Source organism: Phoenix dactylifera, unplaced genomic scaffold (genome assembly GCF_009389715.1).
Source record: "Phoenix dactylifera cultivar Barhee BC4 unplaced genomic scaffold, palm_55x_up_171113_PBpolish2nd_filt_p 000407F, whole genome shotgun sequence".
NCBI classification, from domain to species: Eukaryota; Viridiplantae; Streptophyta; class Magnoliopsida; order Arecales; family Arecaceae; genus Phoenix; species Phoenix dactylifera.
In genome coordinates, this window is record NW_024067848.1 from 124,123 (window position 1) to 139,464 (window position 15,342).

At 38.0% G+C, this 15,342-nt stretch overlaps 2 protein-coding genes across 3 annotated transcripts; both read left to right on the forward strand.

Moving 5' to 3' along the window:
* The first annotated feature begins 60 nt into the window (after positions 1 to 60).
* Positions 61 to 2,786, forward strand: LOC120105967 (EPIDERMAL PATTERNING FACTOR-like protein 1). The gene is made up of 2 exons (XM_039118761.1): positions 61 to 1,719; positions 1,825 to 2,786. Exons 1-2 carry the CDS (start codon positions 1,615 to 1,617, stop codon positions 2,068 to 2,070), a joined length of 351 nt encoding a protein of 116 aa, XP_038974689.1. The 5' UTR covers positions 61 to 1,614; the 3' UTR covers positions 2,071 to 2,786.
* A 4,204-nt stretch (positions 2,787 to 6,990) lies between these two features.
* LOC103720186 (haloacid dehalogenase-like hydrolase domain-containing protein At4g39970) lies at positions 6,991 to 14,907 on the forward strand. 2 transcript variants are annotated; one of them, XR_003388078.2, is made up of 14 exons: positions 6,991 to 7,456; positions 7,537 to 7,630; positions 9,711 to 9,755; positions 9,870 to 9,920; positions 10,125 to 10,199; positions 10,314 to 10,347; positions 11,122 to 11,213; positions 13,566 to 13,611; positions 13,730 to 13,785; positions 13,895 to 13,954; positions 14,035 to 14,094; positions 14,186 to 14,232; positions 14,443 to 14,664; positions 14,743 to 14,907. XR_003388078.2 is itself a non-coding variant. In XM_026809650.2 (13 exons), exons 1-13 carry the CDS (start codon positions 7,449 to 7,451, stop codon positions 14,489 to 14,491), a joined length of 717 nt encoding a protein of 238 aa, XP_026665451.2. In that variant the 5' UTR covers positions 6,991 to 7,448; the 3' UTR covers positions 14,492 to 14,907. The 2 variants fall into 2 exon arrangements, 1 of the variants encoding a protein (XP_026665451.2); XM_026809650.2 differs by having other exon boundaries at positions 14,443 to 14,907.
* Positions 14,908 to 15,342: the final 435 nt, after the last annotated feature.

Consider the following 15,342-nt stretch of genomic DNA (forward strand, 5'->3'; position numbering starts at 1 on the left):
ATTATTATTATTATTATTATTATTATTGGTACAATGACTATGTGGGTCTTGCATCAGTATAATCAATAGAGTCATAAAAAAAAAATTTTGGCGAAATGGAGGCATAGACACATAACTCTCAAAAAAAAAATCTTTCAAATGCCTAGGAGGCAATTCAGCCCATAATTTTGTTCGTCTTTCAGTAGATATGGGCGGCCTGGAAGAAGTCATAATCTCTCACTAGTCTGAAAATTTTTTCTGTATTTGCAACTCCATATCCCCAGAGTATCAAAATAAAATGATACTGTTCTGGAAACTCTGTTACGCACTGACCTTATGTACAGCATAACGGCCGTTATTAATTAGATGCCGTTATACATATGAAGGACAGCATACTATTTGACCGTTATAACGTCCGTTTTAATTTCCTAACGAGGAGGGAGGGGAAGATAAGTAGACAACCCCTGGCTGGCTCCAGTTCTTATGTCTGTAGGGGAAGGACTCATCATTGCCCTCACCTGCCCGGTGAGCGTAGTGCGAAGTATAAAATTTGGAGAACCATTGGAATGTAACTTGAACGGTTGGAAACGGGTGGTACGCCGAGGCATATGAATTGGTGACTGGATTCGAGGCCGTATCTTGCCTTGGTGCTCCCCCATGTGAGCAACTGTACGTCCCTCGGAAAATTATGCACCCGTCTCTACTGTCCACCTTCCCCCTCCTCTTTTTTTTTTTTATTTTCTCCCCCTTCTTGCCTTCCCTTCCATCAAAAAGGTCCTTTTAACGGAGACTCTCTCTTCTCGCATCTTTCTTTTCCCACTGATGCAGTCTCCTTTTCTTCTCTTGTTGTATTCTTTTCTATTCTCTATTCTCTACGGTCGTTTAAGATAACGTACACATTTTACTGTCATAATCTCTCTCTCTCTCTCTCTCTCTCTCTCTCTCTCTCTTTTCTGCTATCTGCCAACCTTCTGCTATCTGCCACTGTTTGACTAATCTCTGGATCTACCCAGAGGCAAACAAATGAGTAAAAACGCAATAAAAAACAAGAACCTCCTCATGATTCCTTGCAGCCTTTTACTTACTCTACTCTCACACTATCACAGTAAAAGCCTCTGCCACTCGGCGACTCCCTCCCTCCACTTCCCTATTCTCTTTCTCATCTCATTCATTCATTTGGTGGCAGTCAAACCCATATTCCCAAATGAAAGTGATTGTTGGTATTAAATCTATCTTAATCACTGCCTTTCCTTTTGGCCTCGCTGTTTCCATCACTTCCCCACTCTGTATAATGGTCATTTTAGAGCGCGCGAGAGAGAGAGAGTAGAGGAGGCAGACGCCTGTGGCTTCCGTATTGAAGTGGAACCATCTCATTTGTCAATTTCTCATGTCTTGTTCTTTTCCACTGCTGCTTTCTCTCCCTTGTAGAGGCGAGACCACGCTCATTTATTTCTCTCCCCGCCATTTCCCTAGCTTCTCTTCAGAATGGTGAACTCTAAAGCACTAAAATAAGCACATACGCGCACTCAAAAAGGCAGTTCCCTTTCCGCCTTCTCAGCCTCTCATCCACTATACTCAAAAAAAGTACTAGAAACCGCAACCTCTATCAACTTCATGGCTTAAGGCAGGGGTCCCATGACTATGAGCTCAGTGACCCATGACCTCCTCTTCCTCTTAACACTTCTCAATCTCCTCCTCCCCACCTCCTGCCTTGCTAAATCCTCACTCTCCTCCCCTCAGGTATCCATCCATACCTCTCCTTATCCGTTTCCTGTAAGTCTTCTTTTCCTTCTCTAATGGCGAGCTTTGATCTCTCTCTCTGTGTGTGTGTGTGTGTGTGTGTAGGGAATGCTGATGGAAGAGAAGATCAGGCTGGGATCAACGCCACCCAGCTGCCACAACAAGTGCAACGAGTGCAACCCTTGTACGGCGGTCCAGGTCCCCACCCTCCCAGGCCCGGCCGACCCCGGCCTGGGCCGGCCGGTCGGGCAGGCCCGCCCATTGGCCGACCAGCCCTCTTACACCATGTACTCCAACTACAAACCTCTGGGGTGGAAATGCCGGTGCGGCAGCCACCTCTATAACCCTTAGAAATGGAGAACTAAGAAAAGGGGCATCTCTTTTGGGATCAATGGTTGCTGGATTTCGGAAGACCCATTAGAAATGGATAGGTTTCTTCTCATTCTTTGTTTACTAGTTTCTGTTTTGATTGGTTTTAGTACTTGCTGCCATTTTTGTTGTGGGTTTAATGAGGTGCGGTGTCCCTGGGATTGTGAAGCAGCTGCCATTTGAAAATGAGGTGCGGTGTCCCTGGGAAGAGAACGGAGGCACACACTGAGAGTACTAGCGTGGTATTTGTTACGCTTATTAGGAGTTATTAATTGATGCTGAAGCAGCTGAACGTATGGAGAAGCCGTGAGGGAACACTCTGGGTCTCATTTATCTGCTCTCTTAAATGGGAGGCCACCCCCATTTATCAGTCATTACTGTTTCCTATTCTCTTGTCACATTTCTGAGGGCCTGCAGTTATCTTCTTGGGATTCTCCATGATGGAACCCAGAGTGTTAAATAGTGTGAGAGAGCTCTCTCTCGCTGTGGGTATGATTTGACAACTAGTTGTGGTCGGGCGTAGTTGGGGCTTTTTTTTTTTGGCTAGCCTCCTATTTTCAAATGACGCATGGAAAAAGCTCATGGCCAACCTTGAGTCTTGAATTGGTTATCCGTCTGAGCCGCATGATCTGTAACACTGTCACCGAAGTATAATTGCTGTATCTCAAAAATGAATTGAAGAAACTTATATCATGAAAGCTAATCTCCATGTGGAGCCTGCACAAGGCGAATCTGATTCCTGCTTCAAAAATCTTTTGTTCTTTCCCCTACACTCTTCAGCCTCCTCTTTTTCTACGTCACTGCATATGTGGATTCCATTTTTTTAAAAAAATGCTTCTCTTGCACCACTATCATAATACACCTTTAGGATGGTTAGCTGAAAGTTATAGGCTGCAGCGTTTAGCCTCAGGCTTTTCTTGTTCTTTTGTTCCTTTTCAGACATCAGATGTCTTCTATCACACTATAATTGATCAGGTGGAAATAAGGGCTACAGTGTTCTAATTTTACACTGATATTTGTCTCAGAAGTCGCTAGAGATAGGGAGGATTATTCTCCTCAGCTGGCCTAGTCCGGAAGCAGGATAAGCAATTTGGGGGACAGACATGCTGAGGATAACAAGAGACAATCAGGGATAACATGAACGTTATGTTCGGAATAATTTGTTCGTTCCCCTTTTAATGATTACCTGGTACAAAAATATGGCTGACATATGATGATCACATATTGGATAAAAGGATAATAGTGTTGCTAATTATGAGGTTATTTGATCTTTTTCGCTAATTGGTAGGGATTGAAAAAACGGAACAGACAAAATTCCAGGGATCCTGGAGAACAAATGATGCCCAGGTATTCCTGGTTTGACCGAACTCTCAGTTATATTACACACTCCAAACTAAGCCTCTTAGTTATTATAAGTGGAATTATAAAATGTAACACTTATTTTTTACTGAAAAAAAAAGATGAGAATATTTCCTGTTCCTTGCTAGGCCACCTAGTTATTAGTGGAATTATGTAACGTAACACTTCTTTTTTACCTCAAAAAAAAATTGAGATAAGCTTATTCCACAATGAGAGATGTTTCAAATCCTTTGGAAATTCTGGTAGGTGCTTGTTTGCCACAGTATCCTGCCATGCACCATGGTGATTCTTATGGTTTGGCTGCCATATTCGGTGTGCTGGGTACCAAAAAAGGCATGGATAGGATGAGCATTAATATTTGTCACTCAGTGGCTGCAAGCTTCTTCAATTGGGCAGAACCAAGAGTTTGATGCAGACTAATTCAGTTGTGCATTGCCAAGTGTTTGACATAGTCCAATCCCTCATCATTTGTAGAAACTAATTATGTGCACTTATTCTCATAGTTATTATGATAAAAATAACTGCCGATTGATAGGAATTTGTTTTGTTAGGGGTAAGTTCTGATAGGCACAATTGGCCTATCATCCTATCATCTGCTGCTTAAAAGAAATTTGTGAATGTTGGGCTTAAATTGTTTTTTTTTTTTGGGTTTGATATTATGGTAACCTGTGGGCTTGAGGTAAGTATATTCTAAGAGATATTATCGGGGATAAATATGCAAATATTTTATCCATCTTGGAACTGAATAGAGCGGTTTTAGCTGAAATTAAATATGGATAGTTTCAGTGATGATTTTAAAAATTAAAAATTGCTCGGTTTTGATTTTGATTTTGGTTAATTTTCTGATCCAAACTCGATCCAAAACTGAATTTGACACCAAATCCGAAGCCAAACATATCAGATAGTTAATATCCTTAATAACTTTTGTATTTAGTGTAAATCTAAATTAGGTGGTCCATGAAATAGTAGTGAAGATGATTCTTCCGTAGGTAATTTATAGAACATTTCTTGGTATTAATAAGATTGTATACTTTGAATAAATATGTGTCAATCATATTACAAATTATTGTATTAATTGAGCTTTTTGTTTATATTTTTTTTTTCTTCTCTTAGGCATAATATATTCGTGGATTGATGAAGGCAAAATAGAGTCCTACATTGTTCACCAAAATTTTCTTATATTGAAAAATTTATCATTATATTTTTTTAAATGTAGTTGAGCTTGTTTTAACTTGAATTATTATGTTTGTTGGATAGTTGTATTATTATTTCTGAATTATTGAGTTTTTGGATAATTGTGTTATTATTTTTGGATATATTTATTAGTTGAGTTTGTATAAATTATATTTTAAAAATTATAGATGATATCTTTAATTTGGTATTTATATATAAAAATTTTGAAATGAATAAAAAAAATTAAATGGTTCTTGGTTATTTAGTTTTAGCTTTGATTTTGCAGTTTTTATTTGGGTGGTTGTTATAGTATTTTATTTTAAAAATTATTTTTTTTTAGTTTCAGTTTTGAAAAATGATAGTGGATTTTGAATTCGATTTTAATTATTTCACTTTCCGTTGACCTCTCTAGATGTTCTAGCCTATAAATTCTTGTATCCCAGTCCAAGCCCAGTTAGATTTTAGGTAAATACATAAAAATTTTGGCTTTTTAGGAGGGCATAGCCCACCCAATTCATTAAGGAGCCCTCATCCCCTTCCCAGAATAGAAATTCCGACCTTTAACATGGTAGGGCGTGTTTAGGATGCTGCTGTTCAGCAAAAAATGGAGAGCTTCCAATACCAGCCAAGGTTCCATATTTTCTCTTTTTTTATATATAAATTTACTAATGATGGTTTGCTCATGCTATTTGTTACCACCAAAATCCGACCTAACTGAATTGGATGAGATGGCGGACAATGATTGACTGGTTATGTTTGGCTTGTTATGCTCGAACGGAGAGATTTGCTTGGAGCTAGGAGTCCGATCCGAAAATAAGAAAGAAAAGTTGGAGATCCTCCCATGCTTCTCCAATGCAAAGATTTTGGAGAAGAGTTGGAGATTTGAAAGAGTAAAGCAAAGTATCAGTTTAGGTGTAAGAGTAAGCATGAGCGTACTTGCAGATCCTCGAGATGTCGATATTTATAAGGATGAAGGCACAGAGCCGAGAAGGTCGAGCATGTTATGGATGTGCAATAATTGGCTGATCGTTGAGTAACTCAACAATGTGAGAGATGAGCTGTAATCGTCCTGTATCAGTGCACGCAGTCATGGTCGTCTCTTTAATAGACATTTTAAGGACTCTACAATCCTTCTCAGTGGTCAATTATTATTAAGCCACAACTATGTTGTATAATTAAAACAGAAGGTTGCTCCAGCAATATACATTTACATGCAATGCATATGAATCCTGGTATGCATGGTCTTTTTATATGATACATCCTACAATCTAGACTCGTCTAAATTTGAGGTAAAGATTTCTAGAGAGAGAAGGGAGAGGGAATTTAGCAGTGCACACCCACCAAAGAAACTTAAAGGGCTACTTGGAGACTTGCAGGTGCACTTATGAGATACGAATAGCCTGTTTGCTTGGGGATTGTAGTTGGCCCACACGTCGCAGGTCAAACCCTCCTATAGCTCGGGCCTCCCCTCAACTTTAACTTGTGGCCAAACCAATCTTTGGACAAGCTGTAAGATCGAGTTGCTCAATATCCTATGCTTTTGGATTGAATTGAGCTCCCTACTCTATGTCCTTCTTCCTCTACACCCTCCAACCTCCACCACCCTCAGCTAGCTCGCCCCTTCCTGCCTTGCCTTTGGCCTGCCCCTTCTCATATCAAATCTGCGCCTGCCTTCTCGCGCCTCGACTCCTCCGAGCTCTCACTCATTATCCTCCTCCTCCTCCTCCTCCTCCTGCGGCAATTTCTTTATAGAATAGTGATATTCTTTATTTCTCTCTTCATCTTCGGATTTTTATCTAATGATTCAAGGTGCAATTCTGGATGTGAGGAATAATAATAATAATTTTTTTTAGTTTTTCACTCCCCCCTTAAGCTCTCTGCCAAGAGTGCATTAGTTTTCGTCTTGCTACTTGTGCATGCTTTCAAAGTGACAGGGTAGATGAATATATGGTTGGGACATGTATTAAGAATTGGTGTTCTTAGAGCACAGCTACGACCTCGCCATTATTCAAAAAAATTATATATATTTAATATATAAATATATATACTATTACTTATATTAGCTAAGTATATATTGTAATAATAAAATTTTATACTATATGTTAATGAATATATCAATATCTGGTCTGTTGGACGGGTTTGGTATTGATCTTTCAGGATCGGGCCGGGCTTGGATAAAGATAAGAGGCTCGATGTCCGGCTGGGCTGGATTGGGACAGAAACATCGAGTAAATTTTGCCGTTGAGACCGGTCCGAGCCCGGCTTGGCCCGGCCCGACGTTTGATCAGCTCACGGAGCAAAGCTTGATTCCAGACCCCTAGTTCAATTTCCGTTTTCTTATTTTATCTGGCCGCTCTCGCCTCTGTTTTCAAAAACAAAAAAAAAAAAAAGCTCCGAATTCGGATAGACCGATAGATTGAGTGGGCGAGACCTCCAATGGCTTCCACTTCTTTTCTTCTCCCCTGCCCTTCCCCCGCTTCACCCCGCCTATCCTCCCTCGCCCTCCTTTCCTTCGCCTCTTCCCCGATCTCTCGCCTCCATCGCCTTCTCCTCTCCGCCTCCTCCACCTCCGGAGCCATCGTTCGAGATCTCCTCCGCTCGCCTCCGTCGCTTCTCCTTCCCATTCTCCTACGTCTTCCCCTCTCCAGGCTCTCATCTTTGACTGCGACGGCGTCATCCTCGAGTCGGAGCACCTTCACCGCCAGGCCTACAACGACGCCTTCGCCCACTTTGCCGTCCGCTGCCCCCCTTCCACCTCTCAGGCCCTCTACTGGAGCTCCGACTTCTACGACGAGCTCCAGAACCGGATCGGCGGAGGAAAGCCCAAGATGAGATGGTAACCCTCCTCTCTCCTTTATCTTTTTCAATTTGCTTGAAATTCTTTTTATTGATGGTAATTCCAACCCGAATTGATAGGTATTTCACTGAGAATGGTTGGCCTTCTTCTTCAATCTCTGAGACTCCTCCATCCACCGAGTCGGATAAGGAAAGGTTGATTGATATCCTCCAGGCAAGTTCATGTACCTTGATCACTGATAAATAGTCCTATCATAATGTATTGGCGGTAGAGCCGCTTAAGAAAGCCAGGGTCTTTATCTGACATGATCGAATGGCTTAAGGGGATCTGCATTTGTTCGTGACGATATCTATCTTGATTTTAAGTGAAGGATTTAACTATGTCCACGCGATTGCAGCCAGCTAATAGGTGTGCATGATTTGGAGCTCCACATGAAAGTCCACCTTGCTGAAATGTTTCAGTTTTGGTGGGATATGATTCGAAACTGGCACTGGTTTTGGAGTTTATGCTAGTTTATACCAGTTTATACTTTTCAGTCTGCATTATGTTCCCTTATTGATTGATCTTAGAATATTGCTAGATGGAGTGGCTGAGATGGCCAAAAACAATTCATTTGCTCCAACTAAAACATAAATCAAATTTGAGTTCTGCAACATTGCAAGTGTGGTTGCAGTATGTATTGACGGAAGGAGAATTAAAAGATATTATGTAATATACAGCAGAAAGTTTGTCGGCACTAAAAAGTCTACAATGCAATTCAAAATATGAGTCTGTGTTGCTATAATCGGAAATTTAATAATATAACGTAGACAACCACTGTTACAAAATTGGTTAATTCTACTGGTGAGAGCATGATTTAAAGAACTGTTTGGAACTCTGAAGTTAGAACCAAAAGTTTTGGTTTTGGTTTTAGCTTATCTGATCAAAAACTAGGTCCACTTTTAGAGTTTAAGTGGAACTAACTTACGGTGTTAAATTTGATGTCTATATAGATTTCACTGTGGTTTCTTGCATTTCTTCTTTTTTTTTTAATTTTGGGAAGCATCGTTTGTGTACGAAACTTGAATTTGAAAGTTCCAAAAGGATTTGGAAGCACTGCATACTATATTTCAATGATATTTCTAGAAAAAGTCTTTATGTTTGGCTATCCTAGAGCTCAAGTTCTTGTATGATACACGGCCAATGATATTGTATACACCAAATGTACTTTTTAATATCTTATTCTCGGAAAGTGATATTTTGATATTTTTATATGAAACTACCCAAAATAAATCTAAAAGGTTCTAAGCAACATCCTATTTTGAAATAATGTCTAACTTATTATTCTTGAATAATTTCATTTTTCTTCATTTATGAAATTTTAATATTAAATATTTTATTTAATTTGTTATAATTTTCAAACAAAATTGTTGACAGTAGAGCAAAATACCTTTCTGTATTTGTGGGTAACTGGAAACTGGTACACCTCCTGTACTGATTGTTGGTAGCACGGTATGTACTGTACTGGTACTTCTTATTAGGTGTGTCCTGGTTGCTTGTCAGTACGGGTACCAAAACTAGTGTAAGCCCATAGCGAAACTATTGAAACTAAATTCATATGGTCTGGCTGAAACTGAAACCAAAGTTGAGTTTTTAAATATTGGACATAATAGATAGGATAAAATATGGTATTGCAAGCAAGTGCCAGGGGAAGAGTAGAGGATTTATGTTGCAATTCCCTTTTTCTGTATCATAGCCTTGGTTTGAATTTTGATGCTTGGTTGGATATAATCAAATTGCCTTTAGGCATGTCATCAAATGTCTTATAGAAGATGTGTACGTAGGATATACATTCCGTAAAGTAGGACCTAGATTTCCATCCCATACACTGAACCTGCTAACTCAGGACTGGAAAATTCTGCAGAATGGGAATCCTGTCTTGCATTGGATGCAGAAAGGATAAATATACAAACCAGAGAATTATCACACTGTGGGGCCATATCATAATTATCTCTGTTCTGAATTTCTTCCATTCTTGTCCATAGATATCTGTAAGTGTTAGCCTTTTGTGCTAATGTTTTGTTGGACTGCTATCCTTGCTAAATACCCCCTTTTCATTTAGATAACAAATCGGTCATTGCTCATGTGATGGAATTTTCGTTGAATCTCATTCATTCTGGCAATTTACGCATGCTGTTTCTATATCATCTTTGACTTTCACCTCACCACAGGATACTATTTCTACTTTCATATCAATTTTAGATATTTTTGATCATCATGTCTGCAGCTTCATAATGTGTCGTCATTTCTGTAGGACTGGAAGACAGAGAGGTACAAAGAAATTATCAAATCTGGAACTGTAAGAATATTTCTTCGATCCTGGTATATTATATTTATACTGTTGCAAGCATGATGTTTAGCATGGGAACTTCATTTCAAAAGATGAGAGATTTTTCTTTATTTGTGTGATCAGGTGGAGCCTAGACCTGGCGTCTTGCAACTAATGGATGATGCCAAGTGTGCGGTAATACGGTTCGACTATCTCTTTCTTCTGTTAGTTGTTTACAGGTTTTGAGATAGAGCCTTTTGTTTCAAGTGGTTAATGTAGCGCACATTCCTTATTCTTTACATGAAAGTTTGTGTCTTGTGCATAAAATTACTGGATGCTGAAAATTGACGTTGTGGTGTGTCAGGCATTAGTTAAAGTAATTTTTCTTTAATGTTGCAGGGTGTTAGACTTGCAGTTTGCTCTGCAGCAACTAAAAGTTCAGTTGTGCTATGTCTTGAGAATCTTATTGGAATAGTAAGCTTGCCTTTGAAAACTTTATTCTTGCAGTCATTGAATGGCCAAAATGATATTTTTATGCAGAGATATCACTTCTTGTTTTTTTTCCTCTTTGGTTGTGCATTTCCATAGGAGCGGTTTGAAAGTCTTGACTGCTTTCTTGCAGGTACTCTACCATCAGTCTTTATGTCATAATATCTTTGCTAGTTTATGTGTCTTCTCATGAAGAAAATAAGCAATCTACCACTGACCTTGACATTATATTATTTTTGGTAGTTTTTGTGTTTTTCATGAAGACAAGCAATGGAACCAGTTATATTTTGCATTTCATATTTGAAGCTATTGTCACTTTCTTGGACAAAATGTTTTTAAAAAATGTAGTTGATTGATGATAGAGTTGTAAATAGTTCGGTCACCTTGAAATCTGACATCACAAAATATAATCCTTCTGACAGCTGACCATAGTCTTGCACCTCGATCTTCTGTTGCTTCATTTCATTTTGTTGCTTTGCTTATTACTGTTTTTTCTTACAAACAGTTCTACCTCAATGTTTCAAGCTGTCTTTGCTTGCTTTACATACACTAACTAATGTGACAATGATCTAACGTTATCTCTACCCCATTGCCATTTATTTTTCTTTTCTTTTATAGCTGCAATAGAAATAAATGGTGCTGTTCTTCTCATCCAGTTTACCAGTTGTTTTCTGCCAAAAAAAAAATCTCCATCAAGTGTTCAAATGAAATTCCTGTGATTAAGGAATTATGGTGGAGAATATGAGATAATAAGTAACTAATAATAACTGTGCATGTAGGCATTGAAGGAGATGATTGAGTGAATACCTATTTTCTAGTAAAATCAGCAAGCTTACATTTCTGAGTTCAAAAGGAAATTATAATAGAATTTCACTTTCAGTTAACTAATCATAATTATTAATTGTAGGAGCACTACCATATCAAGATTCTCCCCATTTAGCTGTTGTTGGTCATGACCCTTTTTTTTTGGATGCAACACATACGATCCAAGAAATCCAGGTGGGACAATTGCCCCCCCCCACGCCCTCTGGCTCTGCAATTGCAAAAATTTAAAGTGCCCACCTAGGCTGCCAAGGTGGCCATCATTATGCTTGTCATTCTCTATATTGCTGCTAAAATGACTTATAATAATTGGATTCATATTCTTTCATGACAACTGCAGAGATTTATTTATAAAATTTTTGCCTTGCTTTTCAGTTTCATGGGCATTATGTGAAGTCATGCAACTAAAACAGGTGGAAAACCAATTGTAGCTTGAACAATTTTCTATATGTTTCAGCAAATACCACACAGATTATACTTATTTCATGATATAAGGATGGCCTTAAATTGAATTGGGTTTTCTAGCATATTTGAAGGAAAATATAAAAAGTGAATTTCTGCTAAGGTTCTTTCTTTCAAGTATTATTAGGATTAAACGTCACATATTCTTCAAAAAGTATTTCATACCCAAAGTATGCCTGCGAACTACTTATAAAAAAACTGAGAAGTTTCACCCTCAATTTGCCTCCTAACTTACCTATCAAAGTTTTACTCTTCATGTCGAAGGTGCAGTACTCTGAACCCTAGGATATACCTACCTTTTCTTGGAAAACTGATATACTTGACAACCATATGGATAGTATTTTAATCTATATTATGAACATGGTAATTATGTTTTTGTGGATAACTCATTTAGACAGCCTCAACTTCGAGACAGGGTGTTGTTTTCTTGTACAAAGACGTTTGGACCTTTGGGTTAGACAATCATCCTTTTGGTTCTGTAGTTTCCTATTGTCAACTTGTTACTTTCAAATAGTAAGAAAACAAGTGGTCTATTCTGGTCACATTTTGTTTCTGAGCTTGGATTTTCTATACCATTTCTCATGCTGTCTGTTTGAACCAAGCTGGCATTTATGTTGCATCTAACTTTATGCACCACTGGATCTTGAGGTGGATTTACCTGTGGATCGTGAGAAGCTTTCTTTAGCATTTATTTTTGCCCAGAACATATAATCCTCTTTTCAATTGAATGCTCTTTTTAAATCTATGGATTGACCTTTATGTTGCCTGCAATTTCTGTCACCTTTTTGAGCAAGTTTGACATTTATGATCTGTTATGGGGGAAGTGTTGGTTTGCAGTGGTCTTTTATTTTATTGATTTTTCTTGTGATTAGTTTTTAATGCAAAACATATCTTATGATTTCATCTATGTTGGTTCCCATTCATTGGGAACTCAATAATCAATAGTAGTGTCTTTTAATTCCATACCTGTTTGGAACCCGTTTGCAATTTCTGTATCGATGCTTTCTCTGTTGGGAGCTTTCATACAGGCACCTTAGGATTTGATTCATTTATCCTCTCTTTTTAATTTTTTTTTAATATTTTTATAAGCTCAAGCTTATTCCCCAAAAACTAGAAAATAAAAGTTATATGAGAAAATCTTCAAACAGATAGGAACAGGTTTCCGCTTGTTCTTTGTTTTCCTTCTTCATCTGCTTGATTTACTTAAAGGGAATTAGGTAAGCAAGCTGCTGATTTTGAAGTCTTCCACTGGTTTCAAAGTGTTTGCAAAATCAGCTAGTAATGAACTAGTGAAGTGAGTTTTTATCTTGGCAGAAGACATTTAAGCACCCCTATGCATCATCCAGACTGTGTCTATGTTAACGGACAACTTTGCAAACATGTCTCAAATCCCCTGCCATTTTTGACCTTGGCTTTCTTTTTATATTTTGTTGATTAACTAGCAAAATATTAATCCCAGAACTCTTTTTACAACAGTTGAACTATCTGATTTGTGGTCTGGCATGTCTAGTGGATCTGATAACCTTTTATCGTATGTTTTGGGAATTTGCAGCCCCTATTTCGCGGCCTTTTATAACAGAATGACATCGCAGAAAATCTGAGAATCAATTCTTTGCTTTTATTTTCAGTTCTCTTTTTGATCTTCTTCTACAAATTACAAACATATGCTTTTGCAACTGGCATCATCTGTTGTCTTTCATAAATATAGCTCACTACCGCCTACTGTTCACTTTAGAAGTGTTTGGTTATTTTGACAAATAAAATCATGATATACTGTGATGTTGTATATTTTTGAAGTTATTGTACAATTAATTCCATCGTTGGATGAATTTCAGACAGTCAGACAAATTTTAAAAATCACGAATTTACAAATCCACAATTTAACTGCTTTTTGAAATTTATAATTTTCCTCATGCACTGTCTTTGTTTAATGTCACACATTTTTGCAACAAAAAACCCGTTCTGAAAAATATTAACTGATACAAGCTAATATAAGAATAGCAAGAGAACATCATTTACAAATATATACATCCCAACACAAATTTGACAACAATTTGTTCAAAGCAGTTTGATAAGAGCAAATACAGTCAATGGCAAACTTGGTTGAGTACGTGTAAGTTTTGCTCACTTATTTGACTAAACTGTGTCAGAATGTGGGGTGCATGCCTCTGTTATAGGATGAAGTCGTGTAATGCATTCTCAATGCTATCAATAATCCTTTGTGCTTGCAGGTGATGATGTCAAAGCAAAGAAGCCTGATCCATCAATTTATTTAACAGCTGCAAAGGTAGTTAAAAATACATATGTATCATTCTTCTTAAGGGCTTTCATCAATGAATATTGCTTGGTTTATATCACTAGCTGTTATACTGAAACACTGAACGTTTACCAACCAGAAACTTGGTGTGGTAGGGAAGAACTGTTTGGTGGTGGAGGATAGTGTCATCGGGCTACAAGTATGTCTTTGGCTTTATAATTCAATGCAGTTTGAAACTTTATTATTAGTGGATTTGATCAGAATTTTTAACTTTCACAGGCAGCAACTGGAGCAGGAATGCCATGTCTAATAACTTACACACCATCTACTGCTAAACAGGTGCGATTCTTTTTCCTTATGATAATTCTTCTGTCCCATGGTCATACAAATTCGTGTTCAAGGTGGTATGATAATTCCTTTTTGTCCTTAGGATTTTGAAGATGCTATTGCAACCTACCCTGACTTGAGTAATGTGAGGTATGCATCCCCAAAATGTCCAAGAGTCCAGTTTGTTCATTTGTTTGACACTTTTTTAGCAATACAGTGGTAATAAGCGACCAATAGAGCTGAACCCTGGGCCTTTCCCAAGGGCAAGCCCTTGGGAGAGAGGTGCCAGCCATCTGAGCGAGTAGTTATTGTCCTTTTATTTGACTCTTGTAGTCACAAAATAACTTAATATCTTTGCAGGCTACAGGATCTTAAATTATTGCTTGAAAGTGCTATGGTTGCTAACTAGTAAGTCCATGTTACTTTCACATTATGTACCCTCAACTACTTGTGGCGATGCAAGAAGGCTGAGGAACAAATGGAATTTTAGTTCCTTGGAGGATTTGCTGATTTCTGTCATGGATCTCGAGGTTGCTTCGTTGAATCTTCCAAGCTAATCGGAAGCTTGATATAGTGTATATAGTAATTTTTATTTCACATCCCATTGGTTTTCCTATTATGTACGATTTTTCACTTTATAATTCTCTATGTATAATATAGGGGCTTCCTTGGAACTGAGCCTGCGTTTTTTTTTCCTTTTTTGCATTCACCCTTGTTATCCTTGGCTAAAGGCAGACAGAAAAGTGAGAGTCTGCTAGTTTGCAAATCTGGACTATTTTTCACTGAATTATTTACTATCGATACATGAAGTGTTGGTTGATCTTTGCTGGGAGTGTGTTTGACACAATTCTTTTTTGATATCATTTATGTGGTATCATGTGAAATTAGATTGAAGGCAGGACTTCTCTCCGGCAAGTGTTGTGGAGAGAGATTGAAGTCCTGGTGGCCAATTTATCTATCTTTCTCTCTTTCGATCTTTCTTATATGTCTGTCTATCTATCCATATCCAATTGAAGGCCGATGGTTTTTATTACAAAAAAAAAGGCCAATGGTTTTTTCCAACTCATGTTCCAAGTTGAAGTTATGGTCTGTTTTCCACTTGGACCGGCTAGTTCTCTTCGACTGTTTGGTTATTGGTATCAGTTATAGACTAGGATTGAGCCTCAAAAGGAGGATAGACTTTTGACCAAAAAAAGGAGGATAGACTGGGTCCTCAAAATAGCTCGCAAAATTGTGTGTGTATATATATATATATATATA